The sequence below is a fragment of the Chanos chanos genome, chromosome 7 (genome assembly GCF_902362185.1).
Source record: "Chanos chanos chromosome 7, fChaCha1.1, whole genome shotgun sequence".
In the NCBI taxonomy this organism is placed as follows: Eukaryota; Metazoa; Chordata; class Actinopteri; order Gonorynchiformes; family Chanidae; genus Chanos; species Chanos chanos.
Genome location: NC_044501.1, coordinates 28,632,990 through 28,652,814, shown reverse-complemented (window position 1 = coordinate 28,652,814; position 19,825 = coordinate 28,632,990). Strand labels below are relative to the sequence as shown.

The 19,825-nt window shown below is 43.1% G+C and overlaps 2 protein-coding genes across 2 annotated transcripts in view; one reads left to right on the top strand and one right to left on the bottom strand.

Annotated features, from left to right (window-relative positions):
- Nucleotides 1-769: 769 nt before the first annotated feature.
- shrprbck1r (sharpin and rbck1 related) lies at nucleotides 770-13,223 on the top strand. Its single transcript, XM_030779936.1, has 14 exons — nucleotides 770-1,247; nucleotides 2,307-2,481; nucleotides 2,720-2,803; nucleotides 2,934-3,075; nucleotides 3,257-3,347; nucleotides 3,793-4,111; nucleotides 4,576-4,688; nucleotides 5,146-5,319; nucleotides 10,657-10,817; nucleotides 10,926-11,037; nucleotides 11,406-11,585; nucleotides 11,915-12,013; nucleotides 12,670-12,813; nucleotides 12,903-13,223. The coding sequence occupies exons 1-14, from the start codon at nucleotides 981-983 to the stop codon at nucleotides 12,981-12,983; spliced, it is 2,142 nt and encodes a 713-aa protein (XP_030635796.1). The 5' UTR covers nucleotides 770-980; the 3' UTR covers nucleotides 12,984-13,223.
- A 5,812-nt stretch (nucleotides 13,224-19,035) lies between these two features.
- Nucleotides 19,036-19,825, bottom strand: part of sorcs2 (sortilin-related VPS10 domain containing receptor 2) — a 182,741-nt gene continuing 181,951 nt past the window's right edge. The window contains exons 27-28 of the mRNA XM_030779145.1: nucleotides 19,630-19,825; nucleotides 19,036-19,100 (exon numbers count right to left, since the gene is read on the bottom strand). The exon at nucleotides 19,630-19,825 is cut by the window's right edge and continues 25 nt beyond it. Coding sequence (XP_030635005.1) covers nucleotides 19,036-19,100; nucleotides 19,630-19,825 — 261 coding nt within the window. The remainder of the gene's footprint in view (nucleotides 19,101-19,629) is intronic.

The window sequence follows — 19,825 nt, the reverse complement described above, 5'->3', positions numbered from 1 at the left end:
CAGAACATAACAGAGCTATGGAGCCTTCTTTTGGTTAAGGAGTGAAAAATCTTCATTAACTGTTTACGTGAACAGTGCAACAGTACCTACAGTACAGAGCCGTGGAAACCACACATAGTATAGATTTTGACGTATATTCGTTTTGGTATGCAAAGGAAGTCGATATTCACCTACGCAAACCACCACAAAGATTTTGAAGAGATTACTGCAAGTGAAAATCAACAGAAGAAAAAGAGAAAAGGGAACATCAAAAGTAGAGAATGCTCAGATAAAATATTCTTTTAAAATCCTAAAGACCAAACAAAAAAAACAAAACCCCCTGAAAAATATAGAGGATTGCAGATAATAGTGTTTGTATGTAACAACAAAACCAGCATCTTTTATTATTTATTTAGCTAAAAATATAAAATACAAGGAAAACATACATACGACTTTGTATTCGCATCTACTTTAAAAAGTCCACACCACCAAAGAACAGCACTGCATAAATAAAGTTTAATACAATTATATTAGCCATCATGGGTAATAGTTTTGTTGGTCCTCATTACTGAAAAAAAGTTTTTGATTCCTGTTCGGATGGAGTTCTAATGTTTAAAAATGGCCAACATTACAAACGCACGTCCACAAAACCATAAATTAGCATGTCTAATTCTGTAGTCATGGATGCAGGCAAAATCGGGACATTCCCCTGGCTTAGTCTACAGTGTATCGAATGATCGTTGAGTGTACAACATTGGACGTTGGAGGCGCAACGCTTCCACTGCGACGGGTTGAAAAAGAAAGTGCTCTGGCTTCCTGTACCGAAGTTAGCCTGTCATCTACCCTGCAAGAAGAAACTACAACAATGATGAAACGGCAGTTTTTGTGTCAGGATCTTTGACAAAGAGCCATTGTACAGACTAGGACAGCATTAGGAGATTAAGCACGTCGAGAACGGAGCGCCAAAACGCCATTATCCCCGCCTGAAGTCGTCGGGGGAAATGTCGCTCAGCTCAGGCGGCTGGACTCTCAATCCACCGCCGGCCGCGTCACTTTCGCATCAAGGCTATGGGGTGTCTCAGACCGGCTGCAACACCGTCTTGATGTCGGTGCGGGTGTCCGTATGTCATTCAGGGATTCGGCCGCTATGTCTGCCCGGGGCTGGAGAAGAGTCTCTTCAGCTTCAACTCAGTATGGACCCAGGGAAAGCAGGGGAATTCCGCCTCGCGTTACGGGATGCCAGCGGAACAACGACTGGTCGCAGTGTGGTAAGAGGAGATGTCTTTCCAAAACAATTACGTGAAGTTTGACTGACAGCGATCTACACTTTCATTAAAACGTCTTTATACACATATCCACGCAGTTTCAGTGGACAATATTTCATTAATGAGCGAAAATAGGTCCACTGACTGCAAGTCACGTGCTGGCTTTATTATTGTCCATGTTATGTAGTTAACAGCGAGGTCGCACACAACTGACGATAACAGAATTTTCGGTTGTCCTAAATTTCCCAATAAGTAAAATCCCCTGAAATACCGCGATTGTCTAATTATTCTATATGCAAATTTTAGACTGAGAAAAGTCCAGTTTTGTTCTTTAACCTCTTGCCAGTTTTCTGTTACAGTTCAGGGAAGTTGAGTAGAACGAAACAAAGGTAAACACGTCGCTCTAAAGTTTACATTCTTATGCTCTCGTATAGAAAAGACATTAAATTGTAATTACTCCAAAATTTCAAAATTGCTCCAAAGTTCCCCACAACTCTCTAACTTAGCAGTGTAAGGATCTTCAACAAATGGCTTAATTTCACCTCTCAGGCCACACAGAACACAAAAGTCCACAACATACCCATTCATACTGTAGTCGACAGATATTCCTGCCTAGAATTTTGGACATATTTAAAACGAGAGACCATTATGAAAGCTATAACAATATTATGTCATTCTAATGATGATGCTATAAAACAGATATAATCACCCTGTGACAACATTACATGACATATGTCTACAATGTTGTTACTGAATAGTCAGATAGAAGCTTGGACTATACTTATTGCAGAGGAAGAGATTCTAAGATTCTTAGACTTAAGCTTTCTGGAACCTAATGCAAATGAGCCTTCTTTTGGCAGTCTGATTAGATCTCCTTTCTCTCCATGTGAGACCGCACCATCCTCCTTCATTTTATGCTTCTCTGCATCCAGCGGCCTCATGCTGTACCTGTTTCGCCAGAAATACATTTAAAAAGTTCTAAAAGGAATAAAGTTTGATAGGGTTGCTTCCTCCATTTTCTCTGTGTTTGTTTACCTCTGGTCTGTCCTGTTTTTCATTCAGTCCATCGCAGAGTTTGATCTGAAATCTGTCCATTATGAGGTGAAGTCACCGCGTTGTCATGAGCTGAGTTTGGCCACGCCCCCCCACGATCGCATCACCTTCAACTTTCGCTGCGAGAGGGAGGCACAGGAGTGGGCCACTGTTGTGATGTCATCGCTCCGAGAAGCCCACCGAGGTCCGTGACAAGCAAGCAAACAAACAAACAAACAAACAAACAAAAACGTTATCTTCCATTAGGCCTTTTGTTAATCATTCCACCTTTTTTCAGCCTCTTACTGATTTCTCTGACTGTTTTGTTTGTCTCACTGCCTCACCCCCTCACGCCTCCCCCCGTTTTGATTAACCTTTATTTGCGGCTGTCCTTATTTACTCTCTGACCTCACAACCTTTGCTTTGTTGGCTCTTTTCCTCAGTGGCTGATGGCTCTGTCACTGTTGATGGACAGGTGCCAGTCAGGCCTCAAGAATCCCATGGCTCCACCTCTTTGTCACGCACAGGTATTACTGCTTCACTTTTCTCTCTCTGTTTCTCCCCAAAAATATTCTTCCCGCCCCCTATGAAAACACATGGCGCCTGTACTGTGAGTTGAACCAGTTTTTTTTCCTGTCTTGCTGTCTGTCTGTGTAGAGGAAGTTTGTGCAGACTTGGTTCGTGCCATAGAAGCAGGTGATGTCCAGGTGGCGTCTGTGTGTGCGGCATCTTTAGCTCACCAGCAAGCAGCTCTACGCATCCAGCCTTCTGAGAGGAACTACACAGATAGAGAAGTCAGGTAAACACACACATGCACACATGCTGCACGCACACACACACACACACACACACACACACACACACACACACACACACAGACACACACAGACACACACACACACACATACACAGACACACAACTTGCTTACCTGAAGTGTTACTTTACCAGATTTGTTGTTTATGATGTATTAATATGATAGCTTGGCGGTTATGGTCGAAGACGCATCCTCTTCCTGCTGTGTCACAGTTAAAGTTTTCCCTCATGCAACGATTTCCTCTCTCAAACAGCAGGTAAGTACGCAAACCATTTTACCATTGTGCATGCACGTACATTCACACACACAACGATACCCACACACACACACACACACACACACCTTCACACACACAAAAAGTTAGAGATCCTGTTATAAAACTTCAATAATTTCTTATTATTAAATCTTTGACTTCCTTCCTTGTTCCATATTCCTTTGCCTTTCATGCCCTCTTCCTTTTTCAGTTATTTTCTTTCTCTTCAGTTACTCTGACATCTTCTCTAACTAAGCTTGTCTGTTTCACTTATGTGCACCTTCTTAAACATCAAATTTGCTTCACAGGAGGGAAATGGATTAGGTTTTATTTGTTTTTCAAAATGGGAATCACATTGTTCTGGGTTTCATAAGGAGCTTCATAACTCAGCCTTATACATAAATTTAAATGAATTTTCTCATTCTCTCTCTCTCTTTCTCTCTCTCAGGTCTTTGTGGAGTACGGTTTTCACCCACGGGTACAGCGTTGGGTGATTGGGCAGTGTTTGTGTGTGGATCAGCGTACGTTGGCGTCTTATGGGGTCCAGCGTGACGGAGACACAGCATTTCTCTACCTGCTCTCTGCCCGCCAGGCACGCCTCACCCAGCAGCAGTGCCAGCAGGACCACGAAAATGCCCTTCTCATGCCAGCACCCACACTGGGGTCCATGCCACTGCAAAATCCAGAAACAGCTAGCAACGGCCCTGCAGCACAGCACCACAGGGGCTACAGTACCCTACCAACCAGACTGAACCACAATGGCTCTGGTACTGTCTAAACACACACACCAACAAACACGTACACACACACAGACAAACGCACATACACACACACGCACACGCACACGCACACACACACACACACACACACACGTACACACACACAGACATACGCATACAGACACACACACGCACATGCACGTATACAAACACACACACACACACACATCCACATACACTCACTCACACACACAGACACACGCGCGTGCGCGCACATACACAAAACCTTACATTTTATTGTAGAACTTAAAGTATTACAGAAAATGCAAACTCTGATGATAGTTCCCTTAATGATAGTCCCTCTAAAACATGGTTGTGTGTGTCATCTCTGTGTAACCTCACGTGTGTGTAAATACACAAATACATAAACACCAGACCACACTAAGTGCAGTTGTGACTGCGTCCTGTCACTCCTGCTGTCATGCTGATGTGTCAATATGTCAATCTCTCAGGTGGCGCTGGAGGCGGGGCTGAGAGACTGGGACTGGGTGAAATCCGAGATCTGATAAACCTGGAAATGCCACAACTGAACGACGCGCTGCTACCCAACAGAACAAACACACAGGTAAGCACATAGCCATGCACATGTGCAAACACATGCACATGCACCTTTGCCCATTAACTCTTGAGTTGACTGTTTTAAGACTGTTTTGAATACCATCTGGTTTTTGTTTTGGTTTTTTGTTGTTGTTGTTGTTGTTGTTGTTGTTTTACTTTTTTTAAAATGAGAAATTGTCAGTTAGGTTGTTCGTAGATACGGAGCACAGAATTTTCTTAGAAACATAATGAGTTTTTTGAGAAACATGATGTTTCTCATAATTATTTTGGAACATATTTATTGTGAGAAACATAATTTGGATGAAATTTGAAATAGATTTGTGTCATAGTCAGTTTTGTGTCATAAAGTACTATGATTTGAAAAGCCTCACTCTCTCTCCCTCTCTCTCCCTCTCTCTCTCCCTCTCTTTCTCTCTCTCTGTGTATGTGTGTGTGTGTGTGTGTGTGTATGTGTGTGTGTGTAGGTGGGCTGGGCCTGCCCATCCTGTACCTTTATAAACAAACCCACTCGTCCAGGCTGTGAGATCTGCAGTACAGACCGACCTGAGGGTTACACTGTACCGGGCGGCTACAGACCGGATCCTGTGGAGCTACGCCGTATTCAACAAGAGAAAGAGGCTGTTAGACAGTATCATCAGGTGCGACACACACTCACACACACACACACACACACACACACATGCAAATACACACACGCGCGTGCACCCACACACACACACACACACACACACACACACACAGCTGACAGTCTCTTAGAGAGTAAGAAAAAAAAAATGAAAACAGGACTGAAAACGAGTAAATTTACAAAAGAAAGTAGTGGTAAACTAGATTAAGTAAATTAAATTAGTCGTTAAATGAAATGAAATGCAATTAAATTAAAAATTCAGTGGTAATGGATATGGAGATGGATACAATAAGACGTGATCTGAAAAGTGAAAAAACAGAGCAGATTTGTTGAAATAAAGAGAAGGTTTGAGGGTGAATAATTTGGAGACTACCGTTAGACTGTTTGTCGACAGTGTAGGTCTAAGCCTAAATTAAAGGGCGTTTAAGAGGAGGGCTGTGATTGGCTGCCCAGTCTGACTCTCTTCCCTTTTGTCTCTTTGTTTTTTAAAGGAGAAAGGGAGAAGAGAGGAGCTGAGGGGCAACAACTCACTACTATACAACCTCGACCAGGACTACTGACAAACACACACGCACACACACCCACACGCACGCACACACACACCTATTACTGACGCAACTTTAACCAAGTCTACCAACTCTGACACACACACACCCACACACGCGCACGCACCCACACAAACACACACACACACACACACACTTATTACTGACACAACTTTAACGAAGTCTACCAACTCTGACACACACACACACACACACATACATGCACACACACACACACACACACACACAAACACACACAACCTTAACCAATGTCTCAAGCTACTGACAACAAAGTAAAACCTCAAATATGCCAGCTACTGTTCATATTGCAATCAAAAACAGTCTTTAAAATGCCTTTTTTGAACTTTCAAATCACAATAACGTGGATGAAACCCTCTGTTGCACAACAGCGCCCCCGTAGTCCAAAAGGATTAGCTGCGCATAAACACGTGATGCTAATATTACACCTGTGGGTGTAGAGTCTTCTATTTAAAGATATGCATGACTCATATGCAATACCCAAGGACTGGTTCTTGGTACAGGGACAGCAATTATTAAATAGCAATAATATGGCATAGAGCTATCATGAGGAAGTACTACTTCATCAATTATTAAAATGCTTTAGTGAAAAGTTGGTTATTGGTGATGGGTTCTGACCATGAAATAAGGTGATGAAAGTGATGAAGAGGATAGAGGAGAGAGAGAATGAGTGAGAGAGCGAGAGAGAGAGAGAGAGAGAAAGAGAGAGAGATGGCAACATTTACTTTAAGATTGAAGTCTGCTTCTTAAAGTTTGTTTTCCAATTTTAGCCGGGTCATTTATGAAGTAATGATGCAATATTGTTTGTTGGGGATGTATGCAGCCTGTGAAAGCTATGAAAATTACTGTATGAATGGACTTTTTTTCCAGCTATTTAAACCCAGTATTTCTATTGCATATTGGATAGTTTTATGAATGTACACAATACATTGATTGTGACCATACATATAAAATGCAGAATTTCTCTTTCTATATGTGTGAATATCAAATAAAGTGGTCTTTAGAGACTTACATGTGCTCTGCTGTGTATCTGTGTGTGTGTGTAAATCTGACCAGTGTCATGCCCTGGTTCTCTCTTTCCCCCTCTGCCTGTCATTTTGTTATAATTGCATATGCACTTTCTGATCCCTTAGTCAACCTTAGTAATTGAATCATTAGTTGCACCTGTTTTTGGTTGGTCTAGTCCTGGGGGGTGTTCCAAGTATGTGGTTTAGTGACTAACATGGAAAAGTTAACTCAGAGTAAGTAGTAAACCTCCTAATAGAAGAGCCCTAGGGCTTTGTTTTGCTAGGAGAATGAAGCCGTAGGGCTCTTCTATTAGGAGGTTTACTACTTACTCTTAGCTCTTTTCCACTACGATGGTGCTGGTGCCAGAGCCGGTACCGGTTTGGGGCCAGTGCTGTCTTGGTGCTTTTTGAGAACAGGCCCGCATTTCTGCAGGTTTGGTAGCTGAACCGCAGGGACAGTTTGGATAACTTCCACAGGTTTAGGAGTCGAACTGTAGGGACAATCTGGGCAACTTTCACAGGTTTGGGAGCCGAACCGTAGGGACAGTGTGGATAACTTCCACAGGTTTGGGAGCTGTACCGTAGGGACAGTTTGGGTAACTTCCACAGGTTTGGGAGTCGAACCATAGGACAGTTTGGATAACTTCCGCAGGTTTGGGAGCTGAACCGTAGAGACAGTTTGGGTAACTTCCACAGGTTTGGGAGCTGAACCGTAGGGACAGTTTGGATAACTTCCGCAGGTTTGGGAGTCGAACCGTAGAGACAGTTTGGGTAACTTCTGCAGGTTTGGGAGCTGAACCGTAGGGACAGTTTGGATAACTTCCGCAGGTTTGGGAGTCGAACCGTAGGGACAGTTTGGATAACTTCCGCAGGTTTGGGAGTCGAACCATAGGGACAGTTTGGGTAACTTCCGCAGGTTTGGGAGCTGAACCGTAGGGACAGTTTGGGTAACTTCCGCAGGTTTGGGAGTCGAACCGTAGGGACAGTTTGGGTAACTTCCACAGGTTTGGGAGCTGAACCGTAGGGACGGTTTGAGTAACTTCCACAGGTTTGGGAGCCGAACCGTAGGGACAGTTTGGGTAACTTCCATAGGTTTGGGAGCCGAACCGTAGAGACAGTTTAGGTAACTTCCACAGGTTTGGGAGCCAAACCGTAGGGACAGTTTAGATAACTTCCACAGGTTTGGGAGCCGAACCTTAGGGACAGTTTGGGTAACTTTGGTGGGGAAAGAATCATGGTGGACAGAACACATCTGGTTTGCTTGCTTTTAATAAATTTACGTGTGTGCTAGGTTTCCACATTGTAAAACACCTTGTGAATTTCGCCCTACAACTTTTCAATGTGGGGACGAAATTCATGAAAACAGCAAGCCTGTCACTTAGCTCAAAAGTTCGAATACTTTAATAAAGGTCTTACAGTAGTCTATTTGCACTGACCAGAGCCATTGAGTTTTTCTACCGCTCTGGCTCCAACTACGTTCATGTAACATGTAAACAACAACCCGTATTGATATAGACACAAATGATTACCCATACATCTTTTAATCATATATATATTTTCATGCTACATATAGTCTTTAGCCTCCGCCAACCTGGTCAGTCTGGTCAGAGTCTCCCGCCCCTCTAGAGAATGTCACGTACCAAACACATCACACGCTGATCTGATTGGTTCTCGGTTGGTTCTCATTTCCATAGCCACTGATGTCCGCAGTTCCAACTTTTGGGACCAGAAATTCTACAGTGCCGTGCCGGTGCCTGCTTTTTGGCACCAGCACCAGTATTTTTTCAGTGAAAAACCGCGGCCCTGGTGTTAGATTGGGCACTGGCACCGCGTCAGTGGAAAAGAGGTATCTGAATTAACTTATCCGACGGGTTAGTCACTAAACCACGTACTTGGAATACCCCCCTGTTCTGCTGTATATTAATGCTCCTTGTTTTCCCTTGTTTGGTGTGTGGAATTATACTGTCAGTGTGTCAAGAATCCTAAAGCCTGTGTCAGGAACCCTTTAAGTTCTTGAGAAATCTTTTGTTAAGCCTGTTTCGTTCTAACAAACTATGGAACCTGCACATGCATCCAAAATCTCCTTCAGTCCGTGACAAAGTTCCACACTGCACCATGGATGCAGCATTTTAGCTTCAGTTCATGCAGAGACTGGAAAAGCATGATGGATCCTCCTTGGATGTGCCGGGAATTTCTATCTCAATGCTCCCAGTACTTTGCACAACAGGGGATCTGTGGTGACAATACTGAGATTGATAGTGTTTATTAATCTTCTAGAGGGACAAACATTAATACGGGCAGCTGACTGGTGTCAGAGAGAGGGAGGCACTGTTGTTTCTTCACCTTTCACCTTCCCTAAGACCTCATACAATAAGTCATTCACCTCGTCTAAGACCTCATACAACAAGCTCATCTCCTAGCACTGCATCACCTTTGATTCCCTGCTAGAGGCAACAGTGAGGAGGGAGAACAAGGTAGACTGGGAGAACTCCGCCACCAGAAGGACATGGCGGAGGAGTTTTTGGAGTCACCTTTAATATGGATGAGCAGTGTTCGATTCTCGCTATGGCAGCGCTCTCTGCCCATTCAACATCCAACCACTCGTTGGTGTTACCTGCCACCTCAGTGCTCCAGGTCACAGTTCCCACCAGAACCAGACCTGGCTCCTGCCCCTGCCCTACCAGGGTTCCAGTCGCAGCAGAGACTCCAGCTCTGGATCCAGTTGCGGCGGGGGCCTCTCTCATGGCAGGGACTCAAGATTTGCCAGGGGAGGGGGGCCCCACCTCTGGATCCGGTCAATGTAGAGGCTGTGCTCACCTCTGGGTCTCCAGTCCCTGGTCCTGCTTCTACTCTATGCCCACCTCTGGGCTCCCTGGTCCTGGCCCCATTGCCTTGGAGGCTCCTGGTCCAGCTCTGGTCACTGTCATTGCCATGGCTCCAGTCCCTGGGACTGCAGCAGTACCTAACCCTTCAGAGCTTCCGGACATTCCGTTGCCATCACCTGCTCCACCTGCAGAGCTTCCGCCCAGCCCCGTCTCCTGGTCTGCTTCCTGACTGCTCATCCCCATCTCCTGCCCCACCTCTTGTGTCTGTCTTTGTGCTCCTTGGGTTTCCTGGTCCTCCTGGATCCCCAGTTTCTCCAAGATGGTCTGGGGCACTGTCATACCGTAGCTTTCTCTTTTCCCCTTTGCTGGTCCTTTTGTTGGATTTGTAAATGCACTTCCTGATCCCTTAGTTAACCTAGTTTCCCCTTGTTTGGCGTGTGGAATTATTAATGTCATTTGTCAAGAATCCTAAAGCCTGTGTAAGGAACCCTGTAAGATCTTGAGAAGTCTTTTGTTGAGCCTGTTTCATTCTAATAGACTATGGAATCTGCGCATCCAAAATCTCCTTCAGTCTGTAACGGTGTGTCATGTGTTTCTGCTATGTATCTGTGTATCTGTGTGTGTAAATGTGAGTATGTCTTGACATATGTTTGTTTTGTGTGGGTGTTTGTGTATCTTCTTTCGTGCATACATGTTTGTAAAGGGAAGTTTTGTCTGTATGTGTATATGTCTGTGCATTTTCATGAAACCACCTATGAACTTTCTCATTTTTTCTGCGTGTGTGTGCGTGCGTACATATTTTTGTGAGGTTTTTTTTTGTTAATTTCTTACTAAGGTTATGTGTGTATACAGACTATTTCCTCTGCATTCATTGCACTCATTGTATATTTAAGCATAAATAAAATCACATCTGTGTGTGTGTGTGTGTTCTCAGGCCAGGGAGGCAGAGCGGAGGGAGAACTATGCCCGGCTGGTCCAGATGGATGGTCAGGACCTGGTTCCAAATCCAGAGCGGATTGAATGCAAGATCTGTTACCTGGAGCTCCAGCCTGGAGAGGGAGTCCTGCTCAGAGAGTGTCTGCACTGCTTCTGCAAGTGAGACACAGACACTCTCTCTCTTTTTCTCACACACACACACACACACACACACACACACACTCTGAAAGAGAAAGGCTAAGGCTGACTGAGGTTGTTTTATCACAGAGAATGCTTGCGTTCAGTGATTCGGATGTCCGAGGACCCACAGGTGGTGTGTCCTTATCGTGATGAAGCCTATTCCTGTTACTGCACCCTGCAGGAGAGAGAGATCCGAGCGGTAAGAACTCAACACCAGTTCTAAAACAACCATCCAGTTCAATGCGTTTTTCCCGAGTTTTGTACCTTCTACTCTCTCAACAGTCTACATCAGTATAACACTCAGCTCAGCTCTGTTCTTTAAAAGTGAACCCAAATTTAACAAAGTCTCTCTTTCTCCTTCTCTCTCATTCTCTCTCTCTCTCTCTCTCACTCTCTCTCTCTCTCTCTCTCTCTCACTCTCTCTCTCTCTCTCTCTCACTCTCTCTCTCTCTCTGTATGTGTGTGTGTGTGTATCTGTGTATGTGTCTGTATCTGTGTGTGTGCATCTATATGTGTGTGTGTGTGTGTGTGTGTGTCTGTGTCTGTGTCTGTGTGTATGTATGTCAGTTGGTATCAGCGGAGGATTACGAGCGATGGTTGCAGAGAGGTTTGTCTGTGGCAGAGTCACGCTGTGAGGGCAGTTATCACTGTGCCAGCCCAGACTGTCCTGGGTGGTGCGTTTATGAGGACACAGTCAACAACTTTCTCTGTCCTGTCTGCAACAAGAACAACTGTCTGCTCTGTAAGGTAATACACACACACACACAAACACACGCACAGAGAGATAATCATATAAACACACATATGTACACATGCAAACACACACACACAGATAATCATATATACGCACATATGTACACACGCAAACACACACACGCACACACACACACACACACCGAGATAAACACACTTGCGCTTACAAACACAGAAGAATCCACACATTCATAAAGATTTGTTTATCCTCCCCATCACTTACACTGTTACTGTTACTATAATTACCATATTATATTTATAAATCTCTCCCTTTCTCTCTGTCTCTCTCTCTCTCTCTCTCTCCCTCTCTCGCTGTCTCTCAGGCCATCCACGAGGGAATGGACTGTAAACAATATCAGGATGATTTGGCTGCCCGTGCCATTAATGACTCTGCTGCTCGGAGAACCAGAGATCTGTTAAAGGTCAAACACACACATGCACAGGCACACATACAAACAAATGCACACACTGAGACAGACACAGACACACACACAAACAGACAGACACACACACACACAAACAGACACAGACAGACAGACACTCTCACAGATGCACACACGCACACAGACGCGCACACACACACAGACACTGTCGCACAGAGACACACGCACACAGACGCATGCGCACACGGATGCATGTGCACAGACACACACACACACACACAGGCGTGCATGCGCACAAAGGAGTTTAAAGCACGTGAGGTTGTAAAAATGGTACACACTCAAAGCTCCTCCAAATGACCCCCCCCCCCCCCCCCCCCGTGTCATTTTCAAGTGTGTCCAATAGAGGTCACCACTGGTCAGAAGTTAACCTCTGTCAGGATAGAATATGTGAGAGTCTTTCTTTTTTTTTGAGGAGCTTCACCGTAACAAGATACGCACTACGCATTAACAGTATGCATTTAAAACTGTAATTTATATTTATTTCTGTAGTTTCTACATATAGTTTTAATTGAATATTACAGATAGCTCCATCTTACATACTCTCTTAAGACAAACACGCACACAGCTTAATTCTCTCTCTGTTTCTCTCTCTCTCTCTCTCTCTTTCATACACACACACGCACACACTCACACAGACTCTTGTCCGGTCTGGGGAGGCGATGCACTGCCCTCAGTGTGGCATCATTGTGCAGAAGAAGGAGGGCTGTGATTGGCTACGCTGTACTGTCTGTCACACAGAGATCTGCTGGGTTACCAGAGGACCACGCTGGGGCCCCAAAGTAAGAGCCTGTTATACCACTCTCCTGGTCTGAGTAATGCGAGAGTCGTCTGGGACAGATTTTTCAAACTCTCTCTTTTTCTGTTTTAGGGTCCAGGAGACACCAGTGGAGGATGTCGCTGCAACGTGAATAAACAAAGATGCCACCCCAAGTGCCAAAACTGTCACTGAGAGAGAGAGAGAGAGCGCGAGAGAGAGAGAGAGAGAAAGAAAGAAAAGCCAAAGTGATGAGCCCAAAGTTGAAAATTATTTATTACACATTGAATTGCTCTGTGAATTGAGAGGAATGCTGAAAAGGCGGAATGCACTTCTACAGTTACACTCAATGATGTCTCATCTCATTCCTGTAAGCCAAGACAAACTGATGCTCAGTATTAATCTAAGTGCCTTCTTAGCTTCTGTTTCTTTTCAGTTCCATGTCTGAACCAAAGAACCACTAATGACACAATAAAACTAGACTATTACTCGTTCTTCGCACTAGAACGTGCGTCAGAAATATCTCATTAGAATCTAATAGAACTGTTACAGTTTCCTTTCTGTGTTCTAGACCTAAGGCTGAGGTCTAGAATGAGAAGGAGAGATGGGTTTTTTTTTCAATTTTAATTAATGCAGTTTATGATAACTAATTTATGAAAAAAACATAGATTCAGCAAAATTAGCAGTGGAGTGAAAGCCAAAGCAAAAAACATTTTTGATGGAAATGGAGCTCTCTGTTGATGTCTGTATATGGATGAAGTGATGCTGTGTAGCCTTATCTACTCTGTTCCCACTTCATCATAATACAGTCTCCTTAATTGTGTTCTCCGTTGTCTATGCAGCACTGACCGCTACTTAAATGAGAATCTGGCTTCCAAAGCTTTTAGTCTTACTTTTGTGTATGAGTGTATGTTGAAACAGTGGATGAACTCTGTATTGTCTGTAGCAACAATGTGCCTTATATAGTGTCAGGACCTATAGTAGCTTTTTTGTCGATAAAAGTGAAATTGTTCTCATTGCAAAACTGTAATAATTTAATTACACCTTTATAACTCACAAAGAGTGCAATAAAACTTTTGCTGTACCACGCAAATGGTTTATTTATTTAAAAATGTTCAGGATGTTCTCTGTTCTTACTGTGAGTTGGAGAATTTGAATGTAAGACTAAACTGCAGTCAGGTAAAAATAGATTTTGAGTAAGCAAACATGAACAAAGACAATATTCAAAATGGTTCTTATGGTGACAAAGAACTAATTCTGTGCAAAAATACTGGGAATAATATAAGACCTATAATTTATGACTAGAATTCTGTAATTAATAAACTAAATGGGAACTAGTAACATGAATGGTATGGTAGTTTTTAAGACTTCATACATATTTATGGAAATTACAGTTATTTGTGGGGAAATAACCAGTTCAGGAGTATATGACTTATAAAAATTTAACTTAAGGCTCTTCAGTTACAGGCTGGGAGATAGATGGGAGAACATCTAGTGAGAACCTAGATACTAGTGACACTACTTGGGGAACAACTGCCATGTGTTTGTTTTTCTAAACTATTTAAATTCTTCTGCATTTATTTCTGTATTTTTATCAATATAAATACATGTTTGGCATGTTCACCATATTTTTATGGTCCTGTAACACCATATCGTAACACCCATAGATAGTCGTATGTGTAGAGCGATTCAACTACCCCTTCAAAACAATGCTCTGCAAATTCATAAGTTGGCACTAATTGGAGTGCATGGCTACCATCCCCGATTTTTGCCTACAAAGAGGTTCCCAAACACTCTGGATTTTCTCATTGTGAATACCTATATGGACAAGGGCCTTTTAGATGTCATAAGATTGGTAGGAGGCAGTGTTGCCTGTTAGCTACGTAGTAGTTACTTGGATTCTTCTGATGAGACACAAGTTGGAGAAGATGACTGCTTTGGCCCAGGAGACTGTGACAGCAGCCAAGACCAAACACAGTGTTCCCAGGTTGTACACATTTAGCTGTGGTCAAGAGGTTTTGCTGCTACTTCTGAATAATGACAGAAAAAGCTTCTAATACAGTGATAGGGACCACAGATACAAGGTACCTACAGCCTCCGTCACAACAAGCTTCTAGCCAAGTGGCAGTGGCCATATATGCAAGATACTTTCAAAGTTGGGATCAGTTGCTTACAGGAATACAACACCGGGTTGTCAAAAACCAGACCCACCGTGTAAATCTCCTGAAAATGTGGAACTCCAGATCAGGACCAGCAGCTGCTGTATGTGAGAGGCGTAAGAGAGATGGAGGATACATCCTGGATGTCCATCATCTGTCCACTCACCAGCAGCAGGTGCTCGCTAAGCACCGGAAAGCTGGCTCTGCAGCCAATCCCCAGAAATGTCACTTGGTCTGCACAGAGACAGAGCCTCTGGGTCATGTGCAAGGCAGAACAGACAAATCAGTCCCTCGTTCCGGGAAGGTGGAAACCATTTAAGCTTACCTCTCTCCAGTTACAGAGAAGCAAGAGAAGCAACCGAGACCTTTCCTGGGTCAGGTGAGATGATACCAGAGAATTATTGTACAAATTGCCAACTGTGGTACAGTTCTGACAGAGCGGACCAAAGAGACTGCGAGGAATACAGTAAAATGGACCCCTAGATGTGAGAGACTTTGCTCACTTTAGGAACCCTTATTACAGAGTTCACACTTTTCACACTCCTGAGTGTTGTTAGGGATTTGGCCTTTGGGCACTGCTGTGTGTAGTTGCAAGGGGGCCTACAAACCACATAATCTTTATACTGTTTTTGTTGCTATTGATTAGTTACAAGCTGTTCAGCTAGTCCAACACAAATGCCTTATGATACAAAATACCTCACAATATTTACTATGTTCACTGTTCTCTATATGTCATCCTTTATTTGTTTGTAAATTTGTGCCTCATACTTGAAAACGTACAATTCTGCACTCACTGGATTAATTTCCCCGCTATAATTGATCTGACAGGTCTCCTCTATTTTGAATGGGCAATTCCTCAAAACCCTCAGCGCTCATCTCAAAAAGTTCAACTAGTTTCAAATTTTCAGCACACAGTGTTGATAATCACTTATCCAATTCAGTTCAACCAATATTGCAAGGCTTTTCACACCATGTAGTTTTGATTGCAGGGTATGAAATACTGTCAAAACACCACAGTGTACAAATTAAACACAAGTGTTTAGTGTTTGTTTCCAGAAGAATGTTAAATCTTTATTGAACAGTTCAAATCATTAGAACAAACCTATACAGTTAGGAGTGTGTTTTAATCCAGAACACTGGTTAAGTGCATTACGCTTTTTGCTGCAGATTTAAAAACATTTACAAAAATAATAAACAGACAAACAAATAAACAGAACAAAATACAGTATCGCAAAACTGTGAAGTCATTTTCCACAAATTTTGTGTCCGTAATAATGAGTATCCTTCACAAATAGATACGATTTTCTTCTCAACTACCCACTCCCCCTTTCTTTTTGCAGATGGGGGATGAAAATACAAACAGCACATCACTAAAAAAAAGAAAGAAAAAAAAAAACCCCAAGAACTAAGTACAAGCCAAATATATGTGCATATACAAGTACAAAAGATGAAAGTATACAGAAATCCCAGTTTCAAATCTGGAGTTATCAGACCAAACTGCCTGTTTCTAGCAAATAAAAATGCAGGTTTTATTATTGTAATACATCAGCATAAACTATATGTTCAATGCAGAGAGGCTGAGATCAGACACTACTGTTTCTTTGCTTTTTGGTTCAAACTTGGTCCATTTCGGCTCGAGCCCGTTACTAAGGAGAGCTTGTTTGGGCCAAAGCTTGGGTCAACAAAGACTCCATCGTGGTTCAATCCTAACACTACTAAGTCTCCATTTTGGCTCAGGCCTTATCCAACATGGCACACATTTGTTTTACCAAACTCATCCAGTTTCTCAGTACAATCATTCTTCCTCTCTTTGAACAGGGAGAGTGGTTCCTTCAAAACAACACTTTCTAATGTAACAGCTAGATAATTAGTGCAAGTGAAACACCCCCAAAATTATGAGTCACTCAGCAAAGGGAAAAAAAAAAGTCATGATTAATGTACCAGTGCCAATAATAAAACAAAAACATTAAAAGTAAGAACTGTATGCACAATAAGAAACAATGATCTACTGCACTCACATTTCCTGTGCACCACTGTGAAAATCACAGAAAACAGTGGAGGATTATGAATTAACATCCAGTAAACGAAGTTTAAGGATGAAGAACGAGAATCGATCGTGTTACGGTCTCTAGCTTTAAAAGGGGGGAGAGTTTGAAGGGGGAGGAAAAAAAGTGAACGCATGGGTGAGGAGAAGGGTAGAAGTGAGAATTGTAACACTCTGTAGCTATTTGTGAATCCTGAACGTCATTTAAGGGAACAGTGCATGTTTTGGTTATTAGAGTGAATCTTTCAAATGTACGTACAAGGGGGCTATGTACACGATAAGAGGCTTTTTATGTATTTACATTTATCTATATACACAAGCCAAATTAAAGGGAACCTCTCCTTATTCTGGTGTGCCTAATATAGGCTTGATTTTTATTAGTGAAACCTTTGCTCTTAGGGGGTTAGATAGTACCACACAGGTTCTGAGTTCACTTTGACCTCTGGGCTTGACCTCTGAAACTAATGAATGTCTGGCTAATACAAAAAAATTCATGTCTTTATAAATAGAATAAGGGCACAGAAAATATGCGAAGGAATTGATTTATCATGAGGCACAATGGGAGATTCAGTTAATCGTGTTAGAACACATTTCTTTCCAGAACTTAAATCTTTCCTTCCTGTTAACAGTGTTGTAAGACGTAGTTTAACATATTTGAAAGTTGAGTAAAACGGTTTTGAAAAACAAAAAAGAGTGGTAATTTGCCTAAACATCCAATGCAAAATCAGTTGCTCACCCCACTGCCACCTACAATTTGGGAGGTGTTACTGCAACTTTTAATGATGTTGATCTAGCCCCACTAGTTGAAGGGCACATATAAAAAAAAATAAAACAACAAATTGTTCCAAAATTAGGGAGAAGAGAGCATTTCCCTCTTGGCTTACTTGAGAAAATAAAGTGTGTCTTATTGCATCTGAAGCTCAGGAGGCAGTGTGGAGAGTAGAGACAGTGAGGAAAGCTCACAAAGTTAATAAAGTGTCAATCATGTGTGATTTACGAAATGAGAGGAGAAAGAACAAGAGACGAGAGAGCTAGACACGCGAGAGAGAGAGGGAGAGAGAGAGAGAGAGAGAGAGAGAGAGCACGGGAGAGAGAGAGAGGCGATTGAGTATATCCTTGTAGTAGCATTTCTTTCCCTTTGGCTGTTTCTATCTAGCTTTAACATTTCCCTGAATCCAGAGCAAACCTCTCCTGGGCAATTAGTACACATTACTCACTCTGAGTCTGCACAGCGTTCAGTGGAGATACAAGTCCTTCTCAGTCTAGTGTGAGAAGGACCCCCAGACACCGACCTGAGAGAGGGTCGAAACACAGAACGGTCAAACACTTACAGAGTAAAAAAAAGGAAAGAGAAAGAAAGAGAGGATGACAGAGTGAAAGTGGTTGAATAGCACAGTTTGGAGGTGACATCATGCTAGCTGTGACATCACTTAAACCAAAACAAGAACAGTCGATTGGGCAACTTTCGCATCCTGTGGTAGAGTCGCTGGGATGACCGACCACAGTATATTCATCAATCTTGTAGCAGAAAGAGGGGAAAGAAAAGATGGACACTAAGCAGAGAGCTCCCTGGGCAACAGTGTTACGGTGAGCAGAGAGGAGGGGTTGCCTCTGTTCATGTGAGGAGAAAGAACAGGGGAGCGTAAGGATGGAGAGACAGGAGAGGAGAAAGACTTCAGGCTGCTGTGGAGACTGGCTGTGGAGGTGCAGAGAGCAGGCTTGTTGTTTTGAGACTATTTGGAGAGTGTTCAGAGAGTCTGTGAGTGTGTGAGTGTGGCACAGCATGTTAACAGTGAGCTGGGCAGAAGCCTCCTCTCTGGAGCAAGGGACCACAGAACAGAGAGAGAGAGAGAGAGAGAGAGAGAGAGAGAGAGAGAGAGAGAGAGAGAGAGAGAGAGAGAGAGTGATGGCAAGAGCTTTTGTAACTGTGGGGAGGTGTAGATTGAGTTCTCCTCTCTCTCTCTCCTGTGTCGCAGGGTCAGACATGGAGAGAGTGGAAAGGCTAGAGTCCATTGTGCTCATCACTGGCTCCCCCTGGTGGCCATCAGCTGGTCAGGTAGCTGTGCAGCTCTCTGGAGTTGATGCTTAACACCACTCCTGAGTGGTTGCCTAGCAACAAATACATGTTTTGTCAGGGTAAGCAAGGCGAGGATTCTAAAGCAGTGTTTCAAATGACAAAATTTGCATAACAAGCCAACTAACTCTCCAACGGGACAACCGATGGCACCACAGACAGCTTGGATTAATTATTCGATTCTATGCAATCATTAAAAAAAGTTGTTTAATTCACTGTGGTAATAACTATTGTTGAACTGCATCTCTGAAGTGACAAGGATTGGTTAGCATTCATTGACTTGCTAAGACAAACAATGCTAACTAACCCGTTCTGATTCAAAAATGCAGTTTAAACCACAGTTGCGCTGAGACAAAATGAAGCATAGTTAAGGACAAACTACTTCTCTGAATCCAAAAAGATTAGGTAGCATTATCTGACCCACCTAGACAGTTAATGCTAACTGAAGCCAAACTGCATTTCTAAATTGAAAAGCACAAATTGGCCAGCTTGGATGAATGAACATTGGTTAGTGTGGTTGGTTAGTCTAAGGTAAGGGAATGTGATTCTAACCTCTGGCTTTACCTAGAGTCTGCGAGTCCAGGTCGTCGTCGATAAACTCCTCCCCCTGGATGATGTTCTGCGTGTCTTCGCTGTGATTGACAGGGCTCGTCATTTCCTGCTCCTTCTCGTTGTGCATCTGGGCGTAGACGTTCCTCCCCGGCAGCTTTCTGAAACGCAGCCAGGGATGCGTTAGGCTGCTCTCCTCTTTCCTCAGCAA

Bases quoted from the DNA above. Each gene is read 5' to 3' on its own strand.
- shrprbck1r (XM_030779936.1), top strand. From the start codon at position 981: ATGTCGCTCAGCTCAGGCGGCTGGACTCTCAATCCACCGCCGGCCGCG. The intron at 4,112-4,575 runs GTACTGTCTAAA...TCAATCTCTCAG, and splicing joins ACTGAACCACAATGGCTCTG to GTGGCGCTGGAGGCGGGGCT. The intron at 12,814-12,902 runs GTAAGAGCCTGT...TTTCTGTTTTAG, and splicing joins GACCACGCTGGGGCCCCAAA to GGTCCAGGAGACACCAGTGG.